The sequence below is a fragment of the Acomys minous genome, assembly GCF_964271855.1.
Source record: "Acomys minous genome assembly, chromosome: 1".
Taxonomy (NCBI): domain Eukaryota; kingdom Metazoa; phylum Chordata; class Mammalia; order Rodentia; family Muridae; genus Acomys; species Acomys minous.
In genome coordinates this window covers 118,605,840-118,618,606 of record NC_140483.1, presented here as the reverse complement: position 1 = coordinate 118,618,606, position 12,767 = coordinate 118,605,840, and the positions used below count along the sequence as shown (strand labels likewise).

Genomic DNA, 12,767 nt, shown 5'->3' with positions numbered 1-12,767 from the left:
GCTGTGTGTCTGGGTGCTGTGTGCCTGGGTGCTGTGTGCCTGGGTGCTGTGTGGCCTCATAGATCTCTGAAGAACCTGAAGGTGAGTAGGAACATGGTAGAGGCCAAACAGTGGGGCAGGCATGGAGGATGACAGAGGGGCACACATCCTTCAAAGGCACTCGGTTGGCCTCCATCTCTAACAGTCACACCACAGTTAAAGACTACAATCTGCTTAGAATTCTCTCAAAATTTTCATAGGTTCCACTTAAACCCGCATTTTAAATGGTTTCTCACCAATGAGAAGCCTGTATATTCTAGAGTATGGCCAACACCTACCAACATCTGGGTTGGCCCTAGTAGGCCTATGAAAGGCCCTTACTATAATATGGCTTTTTAAACTGACATATTCAGATTTTATTTATCCAGAATGACAAGAAGGGCCTGCTTCCGCCTCCAGAGGAGGCACAACAGCTGGGTTACGTCATTGTTCTCTTCACTTCAAGTGACAACCCACCTAGGACTTGACACACCACTTCTAACCACAGTGTTTTCTCAGCCTACTCCTGTTCAAGATGTAGTAGGTCTACCCAGAATTAGAGACTCCGGTAGAGAGCTTAAGATGAAAGTAGACAACCAGGAAAAGTGGCAGGTCTCACAGCATGCCCTAAGTCAACTGAGAGTGGATCTCAAGTAGCCATGCTCTTACAAGCGTGGGGTGAAATCCATAAAATTTTCAAAATGACCCATCTTCTAGGTGGGGTCAAACAGACCATCACTTACAGCCATATCGTTTCCTCTCACTTCCTTTTTTCTAGTCTTCTCTTCCACCCTGTCTTTTCTTCCTGTGCTTAATGGATTCAGCCCCCAACCCCAAGTCTAACTGTCACTGAAACACACGGGCTTGAACCTTCAGGAGTGGAAATGGGGTGCATCCTACTTCAGTTCTGCTCCCAGGAAGCCATCTGTCCGCAGCCCGTTAAGACCCACTCTCCTGTCATGACTCCCCTATTCCTCAAAGAATGCGCCGAAGCCCACCAAGATGATAGAGCTGTCTGCGAGAAGGAACGGCCTCCAAGCAGCACCTAGAACTGTCACGGGGCCTGCATCTTCTAAATGTCCCCAAGCAAACAAAACACTGTGTTCTGTTTAACAGGCCACACATGTAATGTAGGCACACTCTTGCTGTACAGCTTCAACTACAGCCGTTAACTTACATGTCACACACGTGTGTGTGTTGACCTTTTTTGCTTTACTCACAGTGTGTGGCTGTTAGCCTCCAAAGCACTGCTTCAAGAATTTACTAAAGACATCTATTTTGTCCGGCTTCCAACACCGCGCTACCACTACAAGTGTGTAGAAACTACCATAATGAATGACCCAGTGAATGATGGGTAGTTACTTACAGTTCCACACCTGCACATACATGCAACACTGACATTTACTTCCTGGCTGCTCCTGTTTAACCTGACAGTGCTCTGAGCACTTTCATGTGTTCAGTAGACATCTGAAAAATGCGTATTCTTTTCATTCCCCAATGAGTATAAGGAAATCTTTGCAGTTTACCTGAAACTTGATGTAGTAATTTATTTGTCTTATTGTTCATGTGACAAAGAACTTTACATGAGGCAAGGAGCCTACTTCTCTAACCTGGCCTGAAATAGCCACCAATACATGATGGCCCCACACTCTGAAAGGAGGAATGACCTTTCTAAATTAGACAGCTCCCCTACTCAAAACTATCCTGTACCAAACAAAGGCAAAAATATTATTGAATAATGAACAAAAACTGAAAAAGCACCCCCAACAAGCACCCCAGGTATTTTCTGGTCTATTACACCTTATACTCCAATGGAGACATCAGGTCACAGTCTACTTATTGAGAAAATAAGAACATTCTAGGGGATATGGTTAAGACCTTAATTTTATAATCTACTTTTTTATTGCTTGGTTCAATTATCATAGAATTTAAGTTAACTTCTTATGGTGAAAATATATCATATAAATAAAGAAAAACAAAATGATTTTGGGAATAGAATATAGTTCGTCCAGAATTTACCTTTAAGGTACTTCTGACCTCATGATCCAAAAAGGACTGGAATTATTTTCTGCAGGTGGACGGCATTTAGAAAGTGTGGTGACTGGATGTGGAGAACAGCTATGTACGCATATACAAGGCCTCTCCCATGGGTCTCAGGTGTATTAACTTGTGTTCAGGACAATATATAAATGCCAAGCCACGCCCATTATCACAGTATGTGAAGCTGAGGCGGCTCTCCCAGGGAGCCTTCTGGGTTTATGGGAACAGGGGTGACTGACTTCAGAACGCACTGGGCTCCTACTATGTGAGCACCGTCAGGACAGGCCTGAGAGCTTCACAAGCAGTTTCCTCAGCACTGACAACATAGAGCCACAGACAGAAATACATGCATGTGTGCACATGGGGGCGGGGGGAGGGAGGGAGAGAGAGCGCGCACACACTAGCTCTCTTTTAACAGACAAGGCAAATTACTCATGGTAACAGGAAGCATAGCTAGGACCCACAGAAAAATCTCAAATCTCCTTTTGTTTCCACATACAACATTGTCCCCTGGTGTTTTTAAGACTGATAACTTACCTAAGTTGAGAACATTAGCACTTTAAGAAGCTAGTGCCAGTTAATGCTCAGTATCCTCTGACGGATTCTTACGAGCTTCTGCGAGCCAGCAGCAGCGGATGAGCAGCTGCGCGCACCCTACTCTCCCCAACTTTCAGGCAGTTTCTCTCTTCCTGAGAACTCTGCCCACTAATTTTCTCCATTCTCAGGTTCACCAAGCCAATAAATCAGTAGTTCTCAACCTGTGTGGGTCATGACCCCTTTCACAGGGGTCACATATCAGACATGCCGCTTATCAGATATTTACATTATGATTACATTACATTAATAGTAGTGAGATTACAGTTATGAAGTAGCAACAAAAAAAATTTATGGTTGAGGGTCACCACAACAAGAGGAACTGTATTAAAGGGTGGAGGCATTAGGCAGGTTGAGGACCATGACATAAATGCTCTGTCCTCATATGCATCTGTAGTGACTTCTAATGCCTTATGGTAAGCTGCAGGGTAGGGGTGGGGGGTGGGGGGTGCGGGGGATGTTCATAGATGGTGGTAATAGCTATTCATAATCCATGGGTACCTGCCAGTAAAGGTGGGCAGAAGGAAAAAATAAGTTCTCTGAAGCAGGCAAAACAGAAAGATAGACCATGTCCTGCCCCAATTATGATCTCACTAGCTATGAATAATGGAGTTAGTTATAATTTGCAGCTCCAAACCTTCTGAGTATGGTTGTTGAAGTACTATCATTTCAGCAGAAATCAGTGCACCCCCCACCTCAAAAATATGCTACTTACTCAAGCAAGTCACTTCAACACAGTGAAGGGTATCATTCTTTGAAGCATCACCATGTCTGCACTTAGAAACTGACAGTTCTACAGCCATTAGGGGGAAAAGCAACCTTTCTAATGAGTTAAGCGGCGCTCGTGTCTCTTTTAACAGGTGCCAAATCTGGCTTGTTCTTATCATTTAATCCATCAGGGCACAAAGCTGCAGCATATTCAAAGTCTCTCTCCCTCCCCTCCCCTCACGCGTGCGTACACACACACACACATGTACATACACACACACAAAGCCTTCTACACAACCTATCTTCATACTCAATTTGAAAGATCTTGACTTGTTGCTTTTATGCTCCTGATAGCTCTTATACGAGCATGTGGTGTATAAACTGATGAAAGTGCACATCCTGACTATATATAAGAAAAAAAGTAAACTATAGTGGGAAGCACAGACAAGTCTGCTGCTGGTGCAACAGTATCTTAGCAGCTTCTTACTTTTAAAAAAAGATTTATTTTTATTTATGTGTTTATATGTGTGCATGTATGTGACTTCAGGTGCCCACTGAGGCCAGGAGAGGACACTGGATCCCTTGGAGTACTCACAAAGGGCCCTGGGAACTGAACTCAGGGCCTCTGGAAGACGAAGTGCACCTGCTTGCTCAGTTACCTTTCCAGCCCCAACAAACAACAACTTAACAGCAGTACTTGCAGAAGTGCTGGTGCTCTCCGGTCTTAGGTTTCTGGTAGTGGTGGTTCTGGCTGGCTGGCTTGTTTTATTTTCCCTCATCTGACAGCTGCACCTTAAGTCCCATAGCTCTGCTCTTCCTCCTCTTGGCCACTGGGAAACTATGCCTTGCATACATTTTACTAAAAGAAACCACATTTGTTCTACATATCAAGAGATGGATGTGGATTCTCATTCAACATAAAGAAATATTAAAAAGGGCAATAGAGGTTTGACTGTCCGATCCATATCCACAGTAGCTACTTTCTAGAGACACAAATGTAGCATTTCCCAAATTGGGTAAGAGGCCAAGCAACATGGAGCAGAGACTTCCCACAGGTTACAGGAAATACGGGGACTCGTAGCTCTGACGTCCACGGTCACAAGCTTACCTGCTGCCCACTGGCAAGCGCTCTTGCTTAGCCACATCAACTTTGTAGTGGTAATAAAAACAGCCTGAACACATTAGGCATATATGCAAAAAGTTATATAAGAGGGCTGATGAAACATCTACTTGCCCCAAAATAAACAGACCTTGCCGAGGGCTTTTCCAAGGGGAGCTCCCAAGCGAGGTCTTTTTTGTGAACACATTTTAGGAAAAAGGCAGTCTGTACTTCTGTAAGTCCTAAACACTTCTTTGGCATCTTTTGGGTTTCTTGCCTTCTCCATATAGTGTTATAAAGATTGATACGTCTTAAATTCATTGCTTTATGCAGTTCTGATTTCATTCCAGATTAAGTACCCATCCCCCAACTTACAATAATGTAATCATTGAGATTTTCTTGGTTTTCTTGAGATATGGTCACATGCAGAATAAGCTAGCCTCGAACTCCTGATCCTCCTGCACCCACCACCTCACCCAGCTCCGTAATGAATCTTAACAGAGTATTCATTATGCAGCAAGCAGCCTGGACGGTCACACCCCATGGATTTCCATCTCCACACAACGCGCTCACCTGCTTTTTCACTAACCGACTGCTCATAATCTTCTCTACCACTGGGCCTTCTGCATCAACAGATTCCTGAAAAAGAGAAAGTGGCGTCAACTGATCCAAATGGAAAAACATCTGACCTGTGCCACAAAAGCAAGCAGGGAACCATTCCTCTCTGCCTGTGCCTCTGCATCCTTTACATCTCTTGGTCCTAAGTCACCAGTGGGAAAACTTTCATTAAAAAAAAAAAGAAAGAAAGAGAAAGAAAGAAAAGAAAAACCTCACGCTACAGAAAGGCAAAAGGAAGAGCTGTGCTTATGACTTCCTGATTGTGTGGTTAGTTACAGAGACTAGCATGGGTCTCTCAAGCCACAAAGCATTCACTCTAGCTGCTAAGGAAAAGCAATCTGTGCATGACAGCAGGTCAAAAAGCAACTTTTTGCATTATAGGCATGGAAGGGCAAATACTCCCTCCACTCTGTTACTACAGGAGGCTCCTTCCGACAGAAGTGGTGTAAAACACTGAACAACTATTTAACAGAGAAAAAAAAATTGCCAACTAAGCACAAAGCTGCATTTAATAGGCCTTTCAACTGGCTACCAGTTTGTTAACTAACGTACAGTAATAGCAAAAAAATGAATAAATAAAATCTTGGCAATAATCAACTCTACGTTACTACCCGTGTCTCACACTGACTATTTTATCCGTCATTTACATTGCACAGAGAATAAAGTGTGCCCTGCTGGGTACTCCAAGGCGGTAATTTCATAAAGGGGTTCTTACAGTGTCCAACAGCAGGAGATGAGCATGAGTGGTTTATTACAGCTCCAGGAGCTGGAGCCCCGAGTTCTCAGAGGTAAATCAGTGGCTCATATTCTAGCTCCGACTTTTCCTCAGCGGAGACCATTAATTCTCCAAAATTGTGTCAAATTACACATCATGGCCTTGTATAAAAAGTCATTTGAGTGAGCAAAGCTTCTTAAGATACTACTAGACAATGGATTTCCCAGGGCACATCAGCCAGCATTAGCAGAACATGCCCCGGCTCAAAGTCCACCTCTGCCACTGAACACCTCAGATTCCAGGTACAAAACTTCCCCGTCCACCTTGAGAGCCCACATGAAACCATGCAAGCCTGGCTGCCGACCTGCTGCTCTGCCTGCGCGGTGTGGGACGGGGACTCTCGCCCAGCAGCATCTGCATCATCTGCCTCCTCATCAGAAATCTTGAACTCCAAATCTTCAGTGTATCGTTTCCTCTTCACCTGCCTGCTGGACCGCCTCTTCTGAAACGGAACCCCAACAAAGAGTTTTCAAAAGCAGCCTTTGGTGCTCTATAACGTGGCACATAGGGATAAAACTTTTTTTTTTTTTTAAAGAAAAAATTGGTAACTTTAATCCTGAAAGACAAGTGAAAAGATTGTTGTGGCGACCATAGCAATAAACTGGAGATCTGGGTTCCTGGGACCATTGTCACTCTGCTGTCTCCAACAATAGTCTCTTTAACAAGAGCACACAAGCAACAGCAAACTGTGTCACTCACTGGTCCGTTCTCCATCGAAAGCCGTGGCAGCACTGGTGGTGGGAGCACACCTACGGGAGCCCAGCATGCTCTTCTCTATTTTTATGTTACTGAAATTTTTAATGTGAAAACTCCCCAAAATAATGCATTAGAAGATGATCTCTAGGCTATAAAGATCTATACAAATATTATTATACTGATATTTCTCAGGGTATTCCAATACACTTTAATTCTGGACCTAAAAGAAATAGTTCAGTGCTATGGACGTACACCTCGGTGATAAAGCACGTACTTAGCATGCACAAGACCCTGGGTTTAATCCCTAGTATCGGAGGATGGTGAAGAAGAAGTGGGAACTGAATACACAGCTCATAATGAGTGGCCATAATAGTAGGGTTGGTTGGTTGTTGTTGTTTGTTTATTTGTTTGTTTGTTTTGAGACAGAATCTCACTATGTAGCCAGAGCTGGCCTGAAATTCACACTTAGACTAAGCTGGGCTCCAACTCATACAGGTCCATGCGTCTCTGTCTCTCAGATGCTCAGATTAACGTTGTGTGCCACCATGCCTGGCAGTTCTAGTTTTAATACACCATTTTTACCATGCTGCTTAAACTATAAAAGACCGGTCATCAGTATGGCTGTTGGCAAAACGTATGCTTTTACGCTTGTGGTCAAAATATAAGCCAGCATACCCTTTGCAGGACAATGCAATTACGCAAACCCCCCGACCCAGCAGCTCCACTTCCAGCAGCCACATGATAGATCTGAAAATCTGTCCAAGGTAAACTGGTGGATGAAAGAAAACCGAAGGGCACTAAGTAGGTTCAGACTCTACTTAAGACTAATACTGACTGTTTCTTTACCTGGTGTGCGGATGATGACACAGCTCTGAAGATGAAGAGGCTGCGTATCATGTTCACTTACTTGCCTACTTCTCAATAGATACTCAGTAAGAAAATAAGTCTTGCTTTTGCTAACAGGAAAAAAAAAAATCTTAAAAGAAATACAAACTGTTTCTAGGTGCTAGGCTCCGAATAACGGGGTACAAGGGAACAGGGGAGGCAGGACATTGAAATTTTCATCCTCAAAGAAAAATCCTAGAAATTTTTAAAGAAATAAAGGGCTGAAAAATCAAAATTCATAGGGAAAGAATGAAGACACCACTGAGCAATACTGCATACAAACAGTTTTCTAAGATTTGGGAACTGGTGATTTTTTAAAAGAGCTTCATCAATTTTACAGCCCAACATTAAGACACAAAAAAGCAAAGCACTTATCATGAGGATGAAGCAGGCAAGGCAGACCCTGACGTCTCTCAGGGCAAGACTAATTCCACCACAGCACCTCAAAGCCTGAGAATGATGCGGTTTAACTTGCTTTATAAAGATACTTTTGGTTAAAATAGGTTGTGTCTTGAGGGAAAACGTCAGTGTGTCTCTGTGGCCTCGCTGTGGTCACAACTTATGAACGAGTCAGAGTTAACATGTCATTTACTTTTGATGACCAACCAGAACATTCAAAACTTTTCACTCCGAGCCACTCACAGACGCACCACAGGAAGAAGCGTAACAAACAAGCAGCCTGCATCACTTCCTGTGTCAGACATCAGGAAGACAGCCTTCCAGGCAGGCTCTGTGGCTGCCTGGCTTTGCTGTTGGGTCTAGACAATTAGACAGAAAGCACTGGGCTTGGTTTGAATTGTTAAACACTTTTCTGTACCTGAAATACAGACAGGAAAAGAAAAAGTGGAAAGAGGATGGAAGGGAAGGAGAGACGTGGGAAGGAAAAAAATCCTACCCCAAATCAGTATTTCAAATGGACTCAGAGCATCCATTTTAGTCAGAATCCAGACTTTAAAAAAAAAAAAAAAAAAAAAAAAAAAGCTGTGCTTGTAAAGTAATGATGGGGCTTACTTAACTTGGGAAACAATTATTTTGTTTCGTTTTGAGACAGGGTCTCCTTTTGTAGATTTGGCTGGCCTGGAACTTGCTCTCTAGACTAGGCTGGCCTCGAACTCCGAAATCTGCCTGCCTCTGCCTTGCAAGTGCTGGGATTAAAGGCGTGTGTCACCACACCGAGCCTGTCAGAATAATTTGGTGCAACTATTCTTGTTTTAATGCTCCTACTTTAAGGACAAATTAAGACAAAACATCCTCAAGGATACAATCAATTCCATTAGAAATTTTCAGTTTCAAACTTCTTAACCAACTTTTAAGAGGAGAGACTCAGGGGCTTAGAGCACTTGTCGCTCCGCGGGGGACCCAGGTTCAGTTCCCAGCACCCACGTGGCGGACCACACCCATCTCTAACCATTCTACCTTTTCAGGTCCTTCTTTCTGTCTCTTGTACTCAAGAAAAATGCAACATCAAAGCTGAAATTCTTCCTAAGAGGGCCACATATTACAAATCCTTGGGCCTCACGTAAGCAGACCTGGGATCACACTAAAGGTCACAGGAAGTCCAACCAGTCCGCAAGGGCTGGCTGCCTACTCCAATGGGACTCAACAGTACCTGCTCCCTGATCACTCAGATGTCACTTGCACAAGCCGCATTCCCAGCCATCCCTAAGGACCAGACTGGCATGCTTCCAGGGAGCCTACCAAGGAAGTGATTCTTGACTGTCATGTGTACCCGTGAGTTCTCTCTCAGTCCAAACCGTGAGGGCAACAAACTTTCACACACAGGACTCAGATTCCTACCATCTACTTCTAGAACTCAAAAGACTCCAACACTGGACCATTCGGCAGAGTTGTTATTTGGGAATCGCTGACTTGTCCTTGGAAAGTCTCCCACGGATGTACCACATCTCCAACCATCTAATGTCAATAAGCTGCAACGTATGTTTTTGGTTTCATTGCAAAAAAAAAAATCATAATGAGGGCAAGATAGATAGTTTGGTCAGCAAAGTGCTCACCGCACAAATGTTGAGGACTCGACTTTGATCCTTAGGACAGCAGAAATGCAAGGAATGGGGTGCATGCTTACAATTCCAGCATTGGGGAGGTCGAGGCAAGATTTCTAGCGCTCACAAGCTAGCCGAGGCTAGCACACCTCACATAGTCACAGTGAGATGACTCTTAAAGAATGACACTTGAGGTTGGCCTCTTGTTTCCACATGAATGTGCACATATGGCACATGTGTGCTCATGTGTACACACACACACACACACACACACACACACACACACAGAAGGGGGGCAAGGGAGAAATCAAATAAAACTTGACCAAAAAATTTTTTTAGAAAAAAATATCAAGTCTGACTGACACTTTAAATGAAGCGATATAGTAACGATGCTAAACACGAAAATCTAAATATACAAGCATGGAAATGAAGGGCAGCTTTTTGTGTTACTAATTTCAAAGCTCAGCAGCCCTGCTGCACCTTGAGCCCCGGCTCTCCTCATGGTGGATCTCGTGTTCCAGACAACAATAAGGACATCACACACACACCTGACAACAAAGCTGAGCCAAAGCATGCGTGCTTTACATGTGGCTAAAGTTACCCTGCTCCCCGGCTGGAGCGCAGGAGGGAATAATGGCATTACCTGAACACCTGGGTCTTCGTCCTCTTCAGGGGCAGGGGATGGTGGGGGTGTTTTGTCCAAGTCTGAATTTTCAGAACCTTCTGTTTTTCCTTTGTTGACCTTTTTCTTCAAAGCACTTGCTTCTGGATCCGGCTTCTTATTACTAGAATTCAAAGTACATCGCTTAGTGTTCACTTTCAGTGTGGTTGCCCACATGCCCCAAACCTTCTCTTTCCATTGATAAAGGCACTGGTAGCAAAGGCTAGGTCAGTGTGGTTGGGAGAGTTTCATTAGATGGTACTCCTAATTAAGGTTTGACAATGAAACTTCTAATTAATGACCTTCAGCAAATTTCTCACCCATTAAAATAGAACTGAATATAAAACTGCACAGAGCATTGATGGCTCCTCCTAATATACCAAGCCATGATGAAAAAACGAAGATGTGGTTTCTTTGCTAAAACATAAGGTGTAGATACCTCTTTTATAACCAAAGGGGGGGGGGGATACAATCTAATGACCATGTCATTATTTCGCTGGCATAGATTTTTACACACTCTCTTTTAATACCCATAGTGACCAGTAATAGTGTCTTTTTAAAATATATATCCCACTTAGAAGTGTTTAATAAAAATTCATTTCTTAGAAATACATGATTTTATCTAATTCAGTGTTCATGTTTACAAGCAAGTTTTGTTTTGGTGCTAAGCATTTTGGATAATCACAATTGGTCTTCATTTTCCCCCAGTGCTAACAACTGAACGTGCTAGGCAAGAGCCCTACCACTGAGGACACCATCAGCCCCACACTTAGCATCTCTACCAAAAGCTCCGTCTTTCAAAGTGTGTGTGTGTGTGTGTGTGTGTGTGTGTGTGTGTGTGTGTGCATGTGTGTGTTTGTGTTTCTCAACAATACCTGAAGCTCACTTTCCAAATGTTACTGAAAAACATCAGTAGATTTGAATGTTGCATCAAATGAGTACACTCTGAGAAAAATAAAATTCTTGGGTTATCATCACCCCCAAAACCCTTCCTCACCGTTCTGTTAGAGCAAACACGGAGCGCTCCTTTTTAATCTATACTCTGGGCCTGAGGTTTCTTAACCCCAATTATCATTTGTTACATATACAGCACAGAAAATAATCCAAACACCAGCAAAGATTTTTTTTGTTTTGTTTTGTTTTTACTATTTCTAGGGAGCCTCAATCTTTAAAAGTAGCTTAACAGCCAAGAAATATATTTCAAAGCCCTAGATTTATTAAATGTTATGAAGTCCCAGAGAAGCACACCGAGAGGAGCACTAACAACATGTTGTTAAGCCACTAGGAAGGGGCTGCGGAGTTAATGGTTTTGAGTAGAGCTGCGTCACCTTAAACACGTCCTGTGTATGCCAACAGCGTTCCCAGCACACACCTAAGGCAGGTTTTCCCACTAATAAGGTTCTGATCACCTTAAACTTGTTATTTTTTATATACTCAGCTTACTTTGATACACGAGCATCTTATCATAGCAAACAGCTCCATCAGGAAACAACTTAAAACAATTCAAGACTATCGCAAATAGCAGTTACGCTTAGAAAATTGATCCTATTTACAAAAAGGAGTAGTGTGACTAAGTCAAAGAGCCACAGACAGCATAATATTTTTTAAATTAAAAAATTCATGCAGCAGTTCCTGACGAGTGTCCTGGTGTTTACGCTACACACGGACAGAAGTCTCCCCTACCATGAGGCTCCATTTCCAGCATTTATTTCCGCTCTAACTGCCACAAATTATACAATACTACAGCTGAACACTGGGCCCCTTTCCTTTCATCTGCACGCCAAGAGCAATCAGATTACCCTGGTAACCAGCGGTCACATGACCAGCACCTGCTCTTTTGGCTGGATGCCACTGACTAAAGCCATCTGCTTCCCTCAATCAGCTTTCAAACATTCTCAACACCTGCGCTGCAGTGTTTTGTGGTTTCTTTTATCAAATCAGTGCAAAACTGCTTCCAAAACTTTACATATTTCTCGAATTTGTTTAAATCAGAGGTAGGTCTGTCAAAGAGTTGAACCACTGCCAGGTAAACTGAGCTGGCAGCAAGCGTTTTCCATGGTGACCTCGCTCAACCAGAGCGAAGGATGGAGTTCAAGTTCGTGGGGTTTCGGGCCCTGCAAGCACCATCCTGCAGGAGCGAAAGGCTGACTGCCTGGATACTGCCCAGAGCCAGGTTTGAGGAAACATCTATTTGCTGGGGGGACAGAAACACTAATGACTTTCCATCTGTTCTATCCGACGATGAGCTGTGCAGAACCTCCAAGATGGCTGAAAGTCAGACAAGACCTCTCCAAATGCTTAGACAAAAACCTCACCGCCCAGGGAAGCACTTTAGGATCTGATTACTGCAAGAGGCAAACTCATTAGACCTCTCGACATTCCCCACCCACCAGTATACAAGTCAAGCACTCTAAGAAGTCCGAAAAGACTTAAGATAGCTTCAGTGGCCACCCAAAGGCTTTATAGTCCAGGACAAAGTTCAATTACTTACATTAAACTGCCCTCGTTATGATTTTGAAATAAGCCAATCTGGATTCCTATGAGGTGTAATATTCAAACTGCTTTGACCGAAGTAAAATTGATGTCAATTTTTTTCCCTTCTACCAGAAGTACTAGAGGATGGTGGTAGCCATCAGACAGCTGCCACCGTTCCAGCTAGGACTCTGGATAAAT

General features: G+C 43.4%; 1 protein-coding gene across 2 annotated transcripts in view; it reads right to left on the bottom strand.

Annotated features, from left to right (window-relative positions):
- CHD7 (chromodomain helicase DNA binding protein 7) overlaps nt 1–12,767 on the bottom strand; it is a 187,884-nt gene that overhangs the window by 59,927 nt on the left and 115,190 nt on the right. For both annotated transcript variants that reach the window (XM_084760862.1, XM_084760863.1), the window contains exons 4-6: nt 10,077–10,218; nt 6,157–6,294; nt 5,033–5,098 (exon numbers count right to left, since the gene is read on the bottom strand). In XM_084760862.1, coding sequence (XP_084616988.1) covers nt 5,033–5,098; nt 6,157–6,294; nt 10,077–10,218 — 346 coding nt within the window. The remainder of the gene's footprint in view (nt 1–5,032; nt 5,099–6,156; nt 6,295–10,076; nt 10,219–12,767) is intronic.